Genomic DNA, 17,500 nt, shown 5'->3' with positions numbered 1-17,500 from the left:
GAATATTTTTCTATTTTATTTTTCAGGAATATTTTTATATTTTATAAATGTTTAATTCTAATTATTCAACTTGTTTCATTTTGAGCAATCTTTTCATTTTTCAATCAGTTTTCATTTTTAAATCGCTTATCTCCTTTGTTTAATATTGTAGGGAGAAAACAAGAACAAAAGACAATTGTTTGCAATTTTTAATGAATGAATTAATAAATTTATTCATTGAAACTTTGATCTATTTTAATTGCTTACATCGCTTTTAAATACAGTTGTAAAAGGTTTAAACGATTAGTTACATATATTGTCTTCTGTTATTTTTATTTTCATTTTTAAATTATAAATGTAAAAAAAATGCTAAATAGTATTTAATTTTTAACAAAACATTTTTGACGATTTCCAAGATCAACTTGAAAACTTTTTAACTTGCTAAAGCAACTTTTTAATTAACAACAGTCGATGAAAAACACTATACGTTATACGTAGGAATGCCAGGATTTTACGGCTTTTACGAAGGAAAACATTAAAAAAAAATTATTACAGGTTTTTAAAATCCGTAAAATTTTAATTTTCGAAAAATCCAGACATTGGCAACCCTAATTATATGGAAAGATTTTGAATGTTTCAGTTTTTAAATACTTTAGCATTTTAAAACTAAAAATTTTAAAATACTTAAAAAAATTTGCTTAACTTTCTTACATAAGTAATCGTATTATTGTTCAGCATATTTTATATTACAATTTTTATCATAGATGCATTCAAAAGTTAAAAAACTTATTTAAATCGATAGCTTTTAAATGAAAGTTAAATAAAAGTTTCCAAAATTTTAATAACTTTTAATTGAAAAACTTGGTTGGCTCGCCAATTTCCGTCAAATATAATGCTACTTTAATTTAAATACTTGGTGTAGTTAAGGCGATTTACAAATTATTCGCACTTATTTATTTGAAATTAGCATGATTTTATAAGCGTATTATGCCCAAACAAAAGCTTTAGATGTTATATTTTTTTTCGCTTCAGGTTTTTTTAATATTTGAAGAAACTTTTCTTTTTTTTATATAATTTTCTAATCCTTTTTACTACCCATAATAATGAATTTAAAGAATACCATTTCGGAGTCTTTAGATCACTTTCTCTCATCGGCGTTAACTAAATTTAATTAAAAATCTTTTGAATAAGTGCCTTAATTTTCTATAGATCCTAGTTCTAATCGTTTCTGACCTATATTGCTTTATATAGTTGTCAAAATACAATATTTCTATCAATTTTTACAAAAAATACAAAAAGAACTTGCAATCAAGAACAAGCGCCAATAAACGATCGGAACAGATCAAATTTTTTATCTATGATGTTCATTTTACCTAAAAATCGTGTTTATTTAAAATCTTATTCGAATTTGGACAAGCGATTGGGATTTTAAAAAGATTTACAAAAAAAAAAAGAATCTACGGTCTGGATTTTTTCGCTTCAAACATTTATATTTTATGATAACGCAAAATTTATCATTTTATTTTTTTCGTCTTTTCATGAATCACAGACCTGATCATTTAACGGAAAAATGTCGTAGTCAACAAAATATCATACACACGCTATAGTATCTTAAAATGAGGGCATCAACTAAATTTAATCGGCATATTTAAATATCTAGTAAATTAGGTATTTAAGTAAAAAAATATATTTAAATACAAAAACTAATTTTTTTTTTTTTTTTTCAATTTACAGATATACATTAAATATCTACGTAAATTTTGTATTTGTAAATTAAAAAAAAAAAAGAATTTTTGTAATTATTGTTAATAATTAATAATATTATAATATTATTTAATTATCTTTGTTTATATTTTACGCAAATATAAAATATATAATACGTTTCATTGCATGTTTTCGGTTTACTTTACCAGCTAACTTATTTTACCGAAATTATTAATAAATCTTTTAATATAAAAACGTTATTAACTTATTTTAAATTATAATATTTATTAATATGCAAATTTCATTTGTAACTTTCCTAACTTAAGATAAACAGCAAGAATGTAAATAAAGATTTTTTGAATAACAAAAATAAATTAATGAAATAATTTATTAAACAATTTTTTGGACAATTTTAACTTGAGAATAACTGACGTCAATTAAAAATTAAAAATAATTTTTTTTCAACTTTTGAATGAATGATCTTGCTTGTTAATGACGACACGTTTTTTCCCATTAAAAAATTGATCTTAATTCTTAATTCGTTAACTTAATTCATTTCCTTGTTGTGCGTACTAATTGCGTTTTTTACTCGTCTAGCGCAACACTTTAAATCTGAAACTGATTTAATTTTTTTTTTTACCATGATCTTAAGAACCTTTGGGAATTTTAAACCAAGTGGGAAACCGCGTTATACGCGGTGCCATCCCTTAACCCTTAAAAATGACGATTTTACCTAAGGGTTAAGCCATAATGCCAAAACTCCTACCAATTGTATTATTTAAATTGTTTTATGATATAGTTTAAGCAGCATTTATTAAAAAAAAAGTTTGTTTTTTTTTAATTAAAAGCATAATTAATTGTTGTAAAAATACTTTCACTCTTAAGTATTAGTATTAGTAATTGCTGTAACTGGTGTGAGCCAGTGAGTGTGGTATTAACACACTATGACAGCCGATTTGTTTGATTGCTGCTCATCCAGCAATCAAGACCTGCTTTAAAACTGTTAACTGATTGTGCTTTAACCAACTCGCTTGGCAAGCTATTCCACAAATTAGCCGATCTATTAAAAAAGTTTTTACGACAAGCTTGCTTAGTGATTTCTTTGACATATTTAAAGCTGTGACCTCTCATTTGAGTTTGTTGAATACTAATTTTTTTTTAATTGTTTCCAAATCGTTAAAATTGTTGAAGAATTTAAAGTTGAATCATATCTCCTCGTTGCCTCTTTTTTGTCAAGGTAGTCAAGTGGAGAGCTTTTAGACGATGGTCATAGTTGATTTTTTTGAGCGATGATATTAATCGAGTTGCAAGATGTTGGACTCTTTCTAATAACTCAATTTCTCCCTTTCGAATAGGTGACCAAACTTGTACTGCAAACTCTAACAGTGGTCGCACAAAAGAAACAAAGTATTCTCAGTAGTCTAATATCTAAGCAAATGAAGCATTTTCAAATCCGACCCAACATTTGGTTGGCTTTGCCTACGCATTTTATAACATGATTTTTCTATTTCAGATTGCTTGAGAAGATTACTCCAAGATCACTTTCAGATTCTGTTATGTTTAACTTTTGTTCATTGATACAAAGGGGTGATTTTTTGTTATTCCGGCCAAAGCGCATGACCATACACTTTGAAATATTAAATTTCACAAGCCAGTCTTGAGTCCACTTAAAAGATAAATCAAGATCTGATTGCAAAGAAAGAGTTGATGCACTCAAAAGCATTTCATTCAAAATTTTGGTGTCATCTGCATACAGCTTGGTTAGACTTTTTAGAGTTTCAGACAAGTTGTTTATAAATAGTACAAACAAGAGTGGTCCAATTACTGACCCTTGTGTCAGTAATTGGACCACTCTTATAGGCAAAAATGTATCCTCTTGGGCAGAAATTACCACTGGTAATTTCTGCCCAAAAGGATACATTTTTGCCTATCACAACTCTTTGTTTTCTTTCTTTTAAAAATGCTTCAATCCATTGTATTGTCAGACCAGATATTTTATAATCTGTTAGTTTAAGCAACAATCTTTTATGTGGCACTGTGTCAAATGCCCTTTAAAAATCCAAAAAAACAAAATTAACAGATTTATTGTTCTCTAAGGTGTTTGAAATAAATTGAAGTGCTTTAAGTAGATTCTTTGAGTCTTATTTACTTTTAACAAAACCACCGTGCTGTTTCTTGACTATTACATTAAACATATATAGAAAAGTTACAAGTTTACATCTGATTATATCTTCCATTATTTTGCATGCACTTGAGGTGAGTGATACCGGTCGGTAGTTTCCTGCTAAGGTTTTTTCGCCTTTTTTGTATAGAGGAGTGATATTTGCTGATCTAAATTGCACTGGCAATTTGCTGGTTTTAAACGATTCTTTAAAAATATACGTAATTGGAATAGCAAAGGCTGATGCACAATTCTTTAAAATAGCTGTATGTAAATTATCAACACCACTTGATTTGTTATCTTTTAAATTTTTTAATTTTAGATAGACATCTTCATATGTAAAATCTTCATTTGTCATAATGAATGTTTCAGTAGTTCTTAAATCAAAAGAAGGCAGTGGACCATCATCTTCTTTCACAAATGCAGCTTGAAAATTTTTGTTTAAGATATCAGCAATATCTTTTGAATTTTGAGTGGTTATACCATTTTCTCACTTTAATGCTTTTATAGTATCTTTGACTGCTTGTTGATTGTTCATGTAGCTGTAGAGAAGCTTTGGATTCTTGATGGCTCTTTTTACCAGATTAAACTCAAAGCTTTGTCTTACTTTTTTAATCTCATCTGCTACATTTTTGCAAATCATTTTGTATTTAGATTTCAAAACAGGGTCTTTCCATTTACAAGAGCAGTTTTTATATCTTAAATTTTGTTTGCTTCTAATAAGAAACTTTAACCTAGCATTAACCCAGGCTGGTCAAATTTTTAAAGAGTTTAATGCCTTTTTAATTGGAGTGAAATGATTACATGCCACCTCAGTATAAAAAATCAGTTCATCAAACATTTCTTGTACGTTTTTGTTACTGAAGCATTGTATCCAGTCAACATTTGAAATTAGATCAGATATTAGTTCAAAATTGGAATTAGCAAACATAAATCTTTGCTTACTTTTATTGTCACGGATTGCTTTATCAGACAAGATGAAACTGAAACATATTATTAGATGGCCTCTGGTTATATTTCCCAGAACAAATTTTGAATCTATTTCATTAACACTCATTGACTGAGTTGTAAAGATTAAATCTAAGGTACTTCCAAGTTGTTCATCTGACAGCTGGAAAGTTGGTATGTTAATATGCTGATAAAGAAAATTATCATTTAAAATATCTGTAAATTTATATTCAATTCCATTCTCATTTGAAATTGCATCAACACAGCCATTTGACTAGTTGATTGATGGGAAATTGAAGTCGCCCCTGATAAGTAAGTCTTTGAACTTATTTTTGTCTATATATTTGCGTGCCAGGCCAAAAACCACATTAAACTCTGCTATATCCAAAAAATCATTTGACCTGTTGATACATCCAAGTAAATACTTGTCATTATCAAAATAAACAACTGCCCACACTTGTTCTAGTTTACAGGGATTTAGAACAGCATCATTTAGTTCATAGGAGTCTAATGAGTTGTCTATATATAAACAAACGCCACCGCCTTTTTGTCCGTCTAATTTATTTCTGTCTTCAGATTTTTAATGTTTTTGTCATTTTCAGTTTTTGTTGTTTCTAGTTTTATCACGCGTTCAAAGAGTTCCAAAAAAGCGTTAGAAAGCTGGCTACACCAATTATAAATGTCTTTAGTTGTTTGAGAGTGTGAACCGGCACCCAATTTTGGCCAATTATCCTGTTTAAGAAAATCTAAATTCATTCCTTAACTGATATTGTCTACTCTCTTGATTAGAGGGCTACCACCCTGAATAACAGTGGATTACCTCTTATTACACAGGGACTTATTAACACAAATACTTATTAACACAAATACTGTAAAAAGTTTAGATTTATTTTTTTTTCGACTCTTAATGTGAAATAATTTTTTTTTTGATAAAAAAAATTTTTTAATTAAATTGTTAAATAAATTTTTTTATACTTGTTAAATAAATTTTCTTAAACTTGAAAATTATTAATAATTTAGAATATATTAATTGAAAATATTTTAAATAAATAGTTAATCTATAAAATAATTTTTTTTTAACTAAAGATTGAATTTATTTATTTATAGTTTGTAAAATTTTTGTTGTTGTTGGAAACACCATTTTTATTTGAGAAATAATTTTTTTTATTGGAAACATCTCTATTTAAGTACTTACTTTTTTAATGCAAATAAAAAATTTTAATGCAAAGTTATTCTTATTTTATAATATTTTTTACTCAATGTTTTTTTTATAATATATAATTTTAACTATATCTAAACTAAATAAATAAACTTTTCTTTTTAATTAGCTAAACCAAGTTAAACATTGAAAGTATTACCAAGATTTCTTACCTGCCCTATGCCAACCAAAAGATAACTTTTTAGAAGGTTTTTTAGTGCCTAGCCACAATGCAAATAAACTAATCATAAAACTGCCAAAATCTGATAGCAAATGAGCAGCATCAGTCATAATTGCCAAGCTGTTTGAAAAATATCCCCCTAAAAATATTTTGTATTTTACATTCTTTATATATTAGTGTTTAAAAGTTATTTAAAAAATCAACAAGTATTTGAACAAAGGTGACTTGATGTCTGTTTTAAATATAAACAACAATAATTTAAGGGTTCTTAGTGTGCACAGCATCATAAATTCACATATTCAGCGGAATTGATAGTTTTTTGTTTTTCTAGTTAATTAAAATTTTGCCATTCCCAATCTGTTGGTAATAAAAAAATCTGACATGTGGTTCGATTTAGAAAAAAAGATTTTTTATGGGTTCCCTTTACAACTTATTAAAAAAATTTTTTTTTTATTTTGTTCTCTTTATCACTTATTAAAATTTTTTTGTTTTTATTTTGTTTTCTATTATTTCTTTAGGAGAAAAAAAAATACCATGCATTTTTTAAATATTTATAAGAAAAAGTAATTTTGGGGTAGTGGCTCACCTTGTGTCTATTCGGGACCACTAGATCTTTATGAAGAATTTCAAAATAAGTTTAAAATCACTGCAATGATACTAGCAAAAAAGTTATGAAGCAGTTTTTACAAAAATAAATTATTTCTCATTTTATGGCCAAAAACATGTAAACTTAAATAAATAATTAAAAAAAATTTAAATTATTTTAAAATTTATTTTAGTTTTCTTTAACATAAAAACCTTCCCAAAATTTTTCAATTTAATTTTTATACGTTTTTTAAGAAATAAAAGGCAAAGTAATTATTGTATATATTTTACCTCGTGGCTATCAGGGACCGATAGGAATTTCCAAAAATAACTAAAATAGGTAATGGTAAGGTAAAAATGAGGATAATGTTTCTAGAAAAAAAGATATGAAGCAATCTTTTAATAAAATATTATAGCTTTTATTTTAAGGCCAAAAAACTATAAAACACCATTAGTATTAGTATTATATCATTAGTATTTTGCAAGATTTTTACAGCAGTTAGCACTTTTCACGATTTGGCATGATTGCAAGATTAGGAATCGTTTAGGAAGAGAAAAAGCTGAAATGCTTGTACAAATTTACAGACATTTAAGAAGCACAATTGCTGAACACTAAGTTATTAGATAACTTTGTTTTAAATATTTAAGTTTGAATATTATTGGTTAAAGTAAAATAAAATTCTCATTTGATGATGACTTACTAAACTTCATATTTTGTTGTTATAAGAACAATTGTTGAGCAGCATTAAATTTTGTGTGTTAATGGAAATTGATTTATAAATAAAAAAGTAAAAAATAAAAAATTTAAGACTAAAAACCATTAAGTTGGGTTTTTGGTGTTTTTGGTCTTGGGTTTTTGGGTATTGACCCTGATTGGAATGGACATTTCTTGGACAATGGACTGTTGTTGCCGAAATTAAATTACAAAACTTGTTATTTTAGCTTTTTTAATAATTTAAAAAATATTAGTTTTCATAGAGTTTTAAATAATTTAAAAAATATTGTTTTCATAAAGTTTTTGGAAATAAGTTTAAAAAAAAGTTAACAAACTTTAATTCAATTACTAAAAATTGGTTCAGAAAATGTTGAATAAAATTATAGCATTAACTTCGATTTCAATTAATTAGATTAACTTTAAATTTTAACCAGTTTTCCTATGAGATTTTATTTCATCTTCACATTTAAAATATTTTTTTATGATATATTTATAACTTATATCTGCTTTATAGTCAATTATGATTTTAAAAAAACAACCCCAAAGTTTATCATTGACATCACTTTTTTCGTAATTTTCTTTTGACTCAAGCAGTCTTTGTTCCATTAACATTCCATTATTACTTTGATCATTGATTTTTCTTAAATAATTTTTCAGTTGAGCCCAGTACATTTCTATTGGGTTGAGCTCACAATGAAACTTAGGAACTGGATTATTTTTACATCCATCTTATACTTTTGATTGTGCTCTTGAACTAACTCATTTAACTTTGATCTTTTCATAAAAGCTAAATAAGACGATGCTTTTATTCTTAAGTCAGCAAGAAGAATGTCTCAGGTTTTCATGTGTAAGTCAATTATTTCCAACTCTTTGCATAACAAAAACAAGCCTTTAGAAACACCAATTAAAGGTGTTTCTAAATTACTAATTAACTGTTTTGATTCCGATCAATAGTTTTTTATCTTGTTGGCAAAATATTTGACAAATGTTTTTATATAAACTACAATGTCTCCTCTTTTATGCCCATTAACAAACGGACAAGCTTTGTTAATCGACCAAAAAAATCCCTAACTAAATAGTAAGTTTTGAATTGCTTTATATTTTCCACTATATTATGATATTTTGCTTTTTTTTTGGTTCAATTTTCACCCTCAAAGAATCTTTTGATTTTGACCCTTCTAAAAATGCATCAACTTCTTTTTAAATAATACCAAATAATATATCCTAAACTGTTTTGTAGGAACATTAAGCCGTTCTGGTGCATATATGACAAGTGAAATAAAGGAAGTTTTAGAAAAAATAAATCCTAACAAAATTTTGGGCATTGTGACTGACAATGATGCAAATATGAAAAATGCATGGACTCGTCTAAAAGATTGTTATCCCCATCTTCATCTTCATTGCTATGGATGCATTTCACATAGTTTAAATTTGCTGTTGACAGATTTTTTTAAATTGACAACTTTAAGTGTTTTGATGTCACAAGTAACTGATATTGTTAAAGAGATTTTAAAAAATCTCATTTATCTGTTGCAGCGTTTAGAGATATACAAAAAAAGTCAGCTGGTAACATGCATTTCTTTGAAACTACCAGTACGAACTAGGTAATACAATTAAAAGTATAAATATACCGTACAAATATTAATGTACAAGTCTACCGTACATTACAACTAAAATTGAATTATGTAACTGCTAAGTAGTCATAAAAGATACTCTCTTATAAAATGGTATCATATATTGATGTGTTTTAAACGTGAATGTTTCACTGGATTCTTCTATAAATCCGCGCAGCGGCCTTGTTCGTCAAGGTTCGTGTTTCGGAGTTATAGAGTTGAGAGAGGGTTATAACCACAATTAAGTAGCCTCCTTATCTGTAGTGGCCTTCTGGGCCTTGGGGAGGTGAAATAACAAAAAAAAAATTAAAAAAAAAATCAATTGAACCTTGATTATCGCTTTTGACATTCACTGGTTCAGTAATTTCTACAAATAAATCCTTCAGGGATTGGGTAAGGTATGCTACCTCTTGACATGTGGCAGATATTGCCATATACTCAGCTTCACATGTTGAAAGAGCAACAGAGGCTTGTTTCTTAGATTTCCATCCTATGATTGGTCCACTCTGGTAAAGATTAAAACAATAACCAGTAATACTACTTCGATCACCGCAGTATGCTCCTTAATCATTATCATAAAATCCATTTAAACTAATACTTTGTTGCATTCTTCTAAAAGTTAAGTTAATAGTCCAGAGTACCTTTTATATATTGAAAAACATGTTTAAGCATTGTCCAATCTCTGTTATTTGGTTTCAACAAATTTTGTGACTATAAAACTAAGGTCAGGGCAAGTACATATGATTGCATATACTAAACTTCCTACCATTTCACAACAAAGTTTGTCCGAATTAATTTCGTTCTTCATCATATGATTTTAGGTTCATTTCATATGGTGTTATTCTAGGATTACAATCTCCCATTCCATATCATTGTAATACATTAGTGAGATGAACCTTTTGGTTCGTAATTATTTTGTCAAACTTTGAACAAAAGTTATTCCAAGAAAACTTGATATTTTTCCTAAATCTTTCATTTCAAATTTTTGGTTAAGTCTTTCTTTAAAATAATTCATGGCTTTAGTGGAACTGGTGGCTATAATAATATCATCAACCTAAATTAAAATAATAACTTTAGAATCATTTTCATTTTATATATATATACATGGGTCGGATTCAGATTGAGTAAAACTCATTTCAATAAAACAATCTTTTAATAGATAAGAGTGTACATAAGATTTTCATTTAATGATTTATTTCTTCATCTATCGCTTTCCTCCACTTACAGGCTTCTTCGCTTTGAATGGCATCACTGAAAGAAGTGGATACTTTTACATAATAGCAGTAGTCAATATATTTTATGTAATCATTGTTTTCAGAATTGTCAATAATGTAATCATTTAAATATTTTGGTGGTCTTCTAGTTCACTCTGGGTTCCAACAGTTTTTAGTAGTTTGTAGCTTGGTAGGTTGATGCTAATATTTTTGGTATGAGTTTTCGATTTCATCTTCATCAATATCATTAGGTGTTATAAGTCTAAAATTTTCAGTAAACTTTACTAATCTATGCTTTAGAACAGAATATGTTTCAGGGCAGTATACAAAATATGAAGTGCTTTCTCTATCATATCCAATATAGTATCCAATTTTACTATGTTGATCCAACTTTTTACTATCATTTTCATAAGGATAGCATATTGTTCCGAAGATATGTAATTTGGAAAGGTTTGGCTTAGTCTTTGTGATAGTTCCATATGGAGTGTTTTCAAGTCTACTACTATAACAATGATTTCCAACATAAGTTGCAGTCTTTATGGCATACGTCCATAAAAATTTTGGTAACTTTGATTCAATAAGCATGCACCTGGCAACATCAAACAAAGTTCGCCAGTTTTGTTTGGCATTACCATTTTGATGGGGAGAATATGGTGAGGTATGCTCATGCTTAATACAGTACTTTCTTAGAAGTTCTTGAAATCCCCTTGAAATATATTCACCTCCATTATCGCATCTAATTCAACTAACATGCCCAAATGGGTAAATCTCATCACTAGAATTTTATGCCATGTATCAATGGTTTCTTTTCAAACTATATTTGTTAAAGTTTTGAGTAGATAATATAATCTACTTTTGTGGTATATCGGAAATATTGTCCCATTTTTAGCAATCAACTCTCCTTTATTACCTTTAAAGTTAACAATTGCACCTTTTTGTCCAGCAGCTTGAGCAGAAAATATACAACTGGGGTAACTAGGTATAAATAAAGTATTTTCTAGTTTAACTTGAACTACATTTCCATCCTCATTCTACTGAAATTGTTCCTCATTTTTGGGCCACATTGTTAGTTTTTGTACCTTTTAAGGTTTATCTTTTTCCTGTTGCTGTTTACGACAAGATTTGTCATTGTGAGTGCTTGATTTACACAATTTACACCATTTTCTTCCTTTGTTTTTATAACAATCTGTAGATTTGTGACTTGGAGTGCCACATGTATAACATTTTGCAACATTTTTATTTTAAATTTAACATTATTTTTCATAATACTGCATATATTTGGTTCAGCCTGATTACTTCTTGAATTTTTAGTTGGTAATCGACTCCAAATTCAATTTTTGAAAAATCTTGAAATTTGGGATCTAGTATATTGGCAGCCAAGTGAAATTCTGTTAAACAAAACTCTTTCCTTTTCTTGAAGATTTTTTTGGCTTCTTCCTTTTTTGAGAATGGGCTAACCGTTAAGTTTTTATAAATGTGGTCTTCAAAGAAGTGAAAATTGTAAAACTATTGAAAGAAAAATCTTTTTATAGATTGATGCATGTGAGACAATACACAACAATGCTGCAAGTATGCCTGAAGTAAACAAAGAAATTATGATGTTTGACTTGGCTAATTACCAATCAAAGGGTGGCATATTTTTAAAACCCTTTATTTGGACTGCAGTTGGAATACCTCAACCCATAAATTAGTGGTTATGTTCCTTTACCGAACTATCAAAAGTTCCATCTAGAATTCTTTAGGCTAACAGCTTCAAGTGCATCATGTGAGAAAAGTTTTAACACTTATTCTAACATTCATTGTGTGAAAAGAAATCACTTAACAACTGAAAGAGCTGGAAAATTAGTTATCATTTCACAAAATTTAAAACTTGAAAATATTGAAAACACTAGTTATGAAAATGGTACAAGCATAACTACTCCTCAAATTAATAACTCTAGTGTAAATAAAGTTCCTAGCACTTCAATGTCAGAGTCTAAAGCAGTTAATATAGAAAGTGACTGACTTTGTTTATGAATCATTAGAAGAAGGTAGTCTAAGGCAGAAGACTCAGAATCAGATAGTACATCCATTTAGAATATCTTTTATAGTTTAAATACATATTAAAATTACTAAATTATTTATTTTTTTACTTAAATATTAATACTTTTTTTTTTAATTGTGTATACACTACACCACACAGTGCTACACTACTTAGCACTTTTGTCAACTTAATTAATAACCATTTAAAAACTAATAAAACAGTGATTATTCAAAAATATTAGAATTTCATGTAAATTAAATACAGTTAGAGCTTTTTTTATAATGGCTTATTGGCAATATAATTTAACATATATAACAAACAATGTAAGACCAATTTATTTATTATTATTTTTTTCTTTCTGTTAATTCACCTCCCCAAGGCCCAGAAGGCCACTACAGATGAGGAGGCTACTTAATTGTGGTTATAACCTTCTCTCAACTCTATAACTCCAAAACACGAACCTTGACGAACAAGGCCGCTGCGCTGAGAAACACGTTGAGCACGGTACTAACAGGGACGTGGTGGGGATCGAACTCGGAACCTTTCGCTTAAGAAGCGAGCACTCTACCACTACACCACTACCGCATATTTATATTCATATACCGCAATTTATTACTTAATAAATATTAGGATTGTCTATTTCTTTGAACATTTGAAGTCTGATATTAAATAAGCATGATATTGTATTTTAGTATATTTGAATTATAAAAATGGTTATTTTGTCATAGGACAAGTAGTTTCTGTATATAATGAGTGTAATATTTAGGAAGTACAACAATATTTAGGAAGTACAACATGACAACTAAACATTCTCATACAATATACCTAGATTTATAATTAACTTAATATTAAATCACTTTATAAATATACTTTATAAATAGCTAATTTAAGTTTTGTATTAAAACATTAATTTTAAATCGGTGTTTATATATTGTTTTTGTGGTTATAATGGTCATATACTATAAATCGACAAATAAAACAAAATTCCAAATTTTTCTTCCAAATATTTTATCAAGAAAAATAAAAAACTTGTTTAAAAAGTCAAAAACACCAACAACAACAAAAAAAAAATGCAAAAAGAAAAAAACACATTTTTTTGCAACTCTAACTTGGATGGTATCAGACTTCCTTTTTAAATTGAATAGAAATCTGTGGGCCCGAGAATTATTTTAAACTATTATTTAACATTAGCTGGTAATTTGAATGTTAGTTATTTCCATTTTCATTCAAAAATGCATTGATTTTATTTAAAAGGATCCCCAAGTCCCAATACAAGTTGTGTTTATAACATAGATAAACATTAGAAAATAAGCTTTTTTTTTTTTTTTTTTAAACATCTTCGCTTCCAACAAAGGCTGCAAGCAGCCACTAATTAAAGTTGGAAGTTACTGAAAGAGAAAAGATGAAGATTGTAGAGCAAGATAACGATTGACAGACGACTTAAAAGATTGCAAATTATATGAGTCAGGAAAGCAAGATGAAGGAAGCGAATTCCAAAGAGCTGATGTTCAAGGAAAAAAACTAGACGAATAAGCGTTTTTGGAGCACTTAGGAACAGTCACAGAAAAAGAATGACACTTAATTGAATGACGAGTAACACGAGAATGAATTATAGTAGATGGCACAAGAGACACTAGCTCTTTAGAGCAGTGCCCATTATAGTATTTGTAGTATGGTTTCCAAGAAAGATTGGAAGTAAGAGTTAATCCTAGAAGATGAAGAGTTCATAAATATAGGAAGATCTAAATTATTGCGATAACGATTGGCTGAAAAAAATTGAGTTTTATATGAACTAAAGTTCACCAGCCACTGAGAGCCCCATGCTGTAGCAGAAGTAAGATCCTTTTCAAGCTCAAATGCCCCCTCCAAGCAATCAGAGGTTGTTGGTTTTTTATCACGACAAGAATAAATGGTAGTGTCATCAGCAAACAATGCCACCTTAGATGTGAATATCTGGAAGATCGTTAATGTCAATTAAAAAGAGTATTGGGCTAAAACCTTGAGGAACCCCTGAAGTTACAGAATAAGAAGAAGAGTGTTGTCCATCGAGGACAACTTTTATGCTACGATTGGAAAGGAAGGATTCAATGATCTTAAAGATGTTGCTGGATACACCATAAGAAGAAAGCTTATGGAGAAGACCAACATGCCAAACTTTATCAAAAGCTTTTGAAATGTCGAGAGCGATGGCCTTAACCTCTCCACCTTTATCTAATGCATGATAAAACCTGTCAGTTATTACTGTTAACAAATCAGCTGTAGAACGAGAAGATAGAAATCCATATTGATGGTCAGAAAGTAAGTGATTAGGTTCAAGATGAGAAATTAAGTGTTTGTTAATTAAAGATTCAAAAATCTTGCTTATGATAGGAAGAAGACTTATGGGACGGAAGTTAGACGAATCAGATCGCTCTCCAGAATTTTTGAAGATAGGGATAACAGATGCCGCTTTCCAGCAGGCTGGAAAGCAAGACTCTGATAAGCACTTGTTGAATAGTTTTGAGAGTATAGACGACAGCTCCGGAGAACACTTCTGCAAGACAATAACAGGTATGTTGTCCGGGCCACAAGCTGTAAAAGAGTCTAGGCAGGAAATCACTTTAGATACAGATGCTGGAGTGATATGAATGTCAAGCAATGGATCAACCTGTTTGTTGGCAATATCAGGTAGAAAGCAGCTAGTGGAATCAAGAGATGATATTGATGAAAAGCAAATTTTTAGCAAACAATTCAGCTTTGTCTTTAGGTGAGGTGACAAAGTCTGAACCATTCAAGAGAGGTGGAATTATAGATTTGCCCTTATTATTGATATTATTAAAGATTCTCCAGAAGTCACGAGACCTAATTTTTGAGATGAGATACGAGATTTCATGACCTGAGAATAGCGGGTTTTGGCGTTAGACCTTTTAACAATTATTTCTAGCAGTAATAAACACGCCTGTTTTCTGGAGAATTGTTTTGCTGATAAATATGGAAGTAACGGTTTCGATTGGCAATCGCAGCAGCACAGTGTGAAGAAAACCATGGAGGAGAGTGAGGCTTGACCTGGAATCGTCGAGAGGGAATAAAAGATTCCATGCCAGCCTAAATCCACGAAGTTATGTAAGAAGCATATTTGTTGACAGGAAGACGAAAGATTTCTACCCAAGGGCCATCATGAAGAAAATCATGGAAAGAATCCCAGTCAGCTTTGCTGTAGTTGTAAGAGGTTCGATAATAGGGGGATTCAGGTGATGAAGAAGAATGAGATAATAGTTTTAAAGAGATCAAACTGTGATCAGAAGCACCTAAGGGTGAATGTGGAGAAACTGAACACTGACTAGGATCAGAAACAAGACATAAGTCGAGTAAAGAAGGTAAATGATTTGGGTTGTCTGGAAAGCGAGTTGGAAAGTTGACTATTTGAGTTAGGGATTGAGAAAGACAAAAGTTGTGGGCTTTAATGCCTGCCGAATCACTGACACTAGAGCCAAGCCATTCAGAGTGGTGAGCATTAAAGTCACCGACAACAACTATATTAGCTGATGGATAAAGAGAGAGGGCTTGGTCAATATGATCAGAAATAACGTCAAAAAGTGTGCAGTCTTGAGATGAAGGAGAGCGATATAGAACAAAGAGAAAGGCAATAGAGTGAAGTGGTGCTAAACGAAAGCACATAAAAGAATAGCCTGTGGGTTCAAACCTAGTTTAATGACAAATGGGTGAATTCTTACGAATGTAAATGCCCAGGTCAAGCATGTGACTATTGGAGTCTTTACGAATTAGAGGAAGATAACCATCAACACTAAGATCACAAGATGAGACAGCTGAACTCAAGTTAGTCTCACAAAGAGCAAGTAGGTCTGGTGAACTTTGCAAGAGATAAGACTTAACAAAAGAAAAGTTACTTCGAAGACCACGAATATTAGTGAATGATAGGTTTAGAGAACTTGGTGATGATGATGGTTTTTTGTGTTTTATAGTTTTTGGTACTTTATTCATTTTTAAATTAGATTGAAGAACTTGACTCAAAGCATAGATAGTACTCAGCTATCAAAAGGATTTGTTATTTTGCCATTATACTTCTGGTTGAGAGCCTAATAAGCCAACTAGAAGTATACTAGCAAGATTCCAATTCCATCAATAAAAGACTACAAAATACAATTACTTGATAAAAATTAGGCATTAATTAAAAGAATGAGATGGAAAGCTTTCTTCTGTATTCGTAAAGATCAAAAAAGTAAGGAAAATATCTTTTATAATAATTACAGTATAAAAACATCAAATTATCCCAAACAAGTATCAGATATGTCTCCATTTGAAAACGATCTGATAGATCTGATAAAAAACATTAAATTTCGTAAAGTATACAATAAGTTCCAAGGCAAGTTAAAAGATGACATATCTACCATACGCAATAATAAACTTACATATACTTTTTCCCAATAAAACATCCAATTTATATAATATATCTAAAGAAAATTATACCCATTTACTTACAAATGCTATCACCTTAACATACAAAAAATTGAATACAAAAATAAAAAATCAAATAAATAAAGAAGGTAAACGGATATTAAAGAATCACTGCGTTTTCAATAAAATTGAAATTAATACACCTTCAAAATGTTTTATAAAATTAAAAGAGCATAATGAAAACTTTACAAACAATCCAAATAAAGTTTATTAAACTCTGCAAAAAATGAAACTGGCAGAATAAGTATACTTATACTTTTCAGTATAAACTCTGAACTTGTAAACATACTTCATCTCAGTCAGTGGAAAAAAACACAAGATACCACAAAATGGTTTAATTGCATCAGTGATAAACGCTTTTATAAAATTCCTGCCTAGCTACACTATTCATTTTGCTGAGCAGCATTTAAATATTGACCCTAACCATAAATCATTGATTTATCACGCAAGGAAGTCGTTATTATATTTCGACGGGAGCATTTGACGGTGCTGAAGTTTGTAAACTTGTGGGAATTTATCTTTTGTTTCAAATTGCACAATTTTATAATATGATTTTGGATTATACTGCAATGACAGTTTAGCAATTTTTAAAAATATGAGTGGTCCCCAAATGGAAAAAATCAAAAAACATTGTGTTGAAATATTTAAAAGAGCAACATAAAAGCTATAAATTACCTTGATGTCACATTAAATCTCAATGACCACATTTTTCAACCATATTCTA

The 17,500-nt window shown here is 29.3% G+C and overlaps 1 protein-coding gene across 1 annotated transcript in view; it reads right to left on the bottom strand.

Annotated features, from left to right (window-relative positions):
* LOC100200234 (proton-coupled zinc antiporter SLC30A2) overlaps positions 1 to 17,500 on the bottom strand; it is a 70,249-nt gene that overhangs the window by 50,437 nt on the left and 2,312 nt on the right. The window contains exon 2 of the mRNA XM_065795970.1: positions 6,164 to 6,310. Within this exon, the coding sequence (XP_065652042.1) occupies positions 6,164 to 6,310 (147 nt within the window). The remainder of the gene's footprint in view (positions 1 to 6,163; positions 6,311 to 17,500) is intronic.

Source organism: Hydra vulgaris, chromosome 04 (genome assembly GCF_038396675.1).
Source record: "Hydra vulgaris chromosome 04, alternate assembly HydraT2T_AEP".
NCBI classification, from domain to species: domain Eukaryota; kingdom Metazoa; phylum Cnidaria; class Hydrozoa; order Anthoathecata; family Hydridae; genus Hydra; species Hydra vulgaris.
The sequence above is the reverse complement of the archived record's forward strand: the minus strand, read 5'-3'. Positions and strand labels throughout refer to the sequence as shown.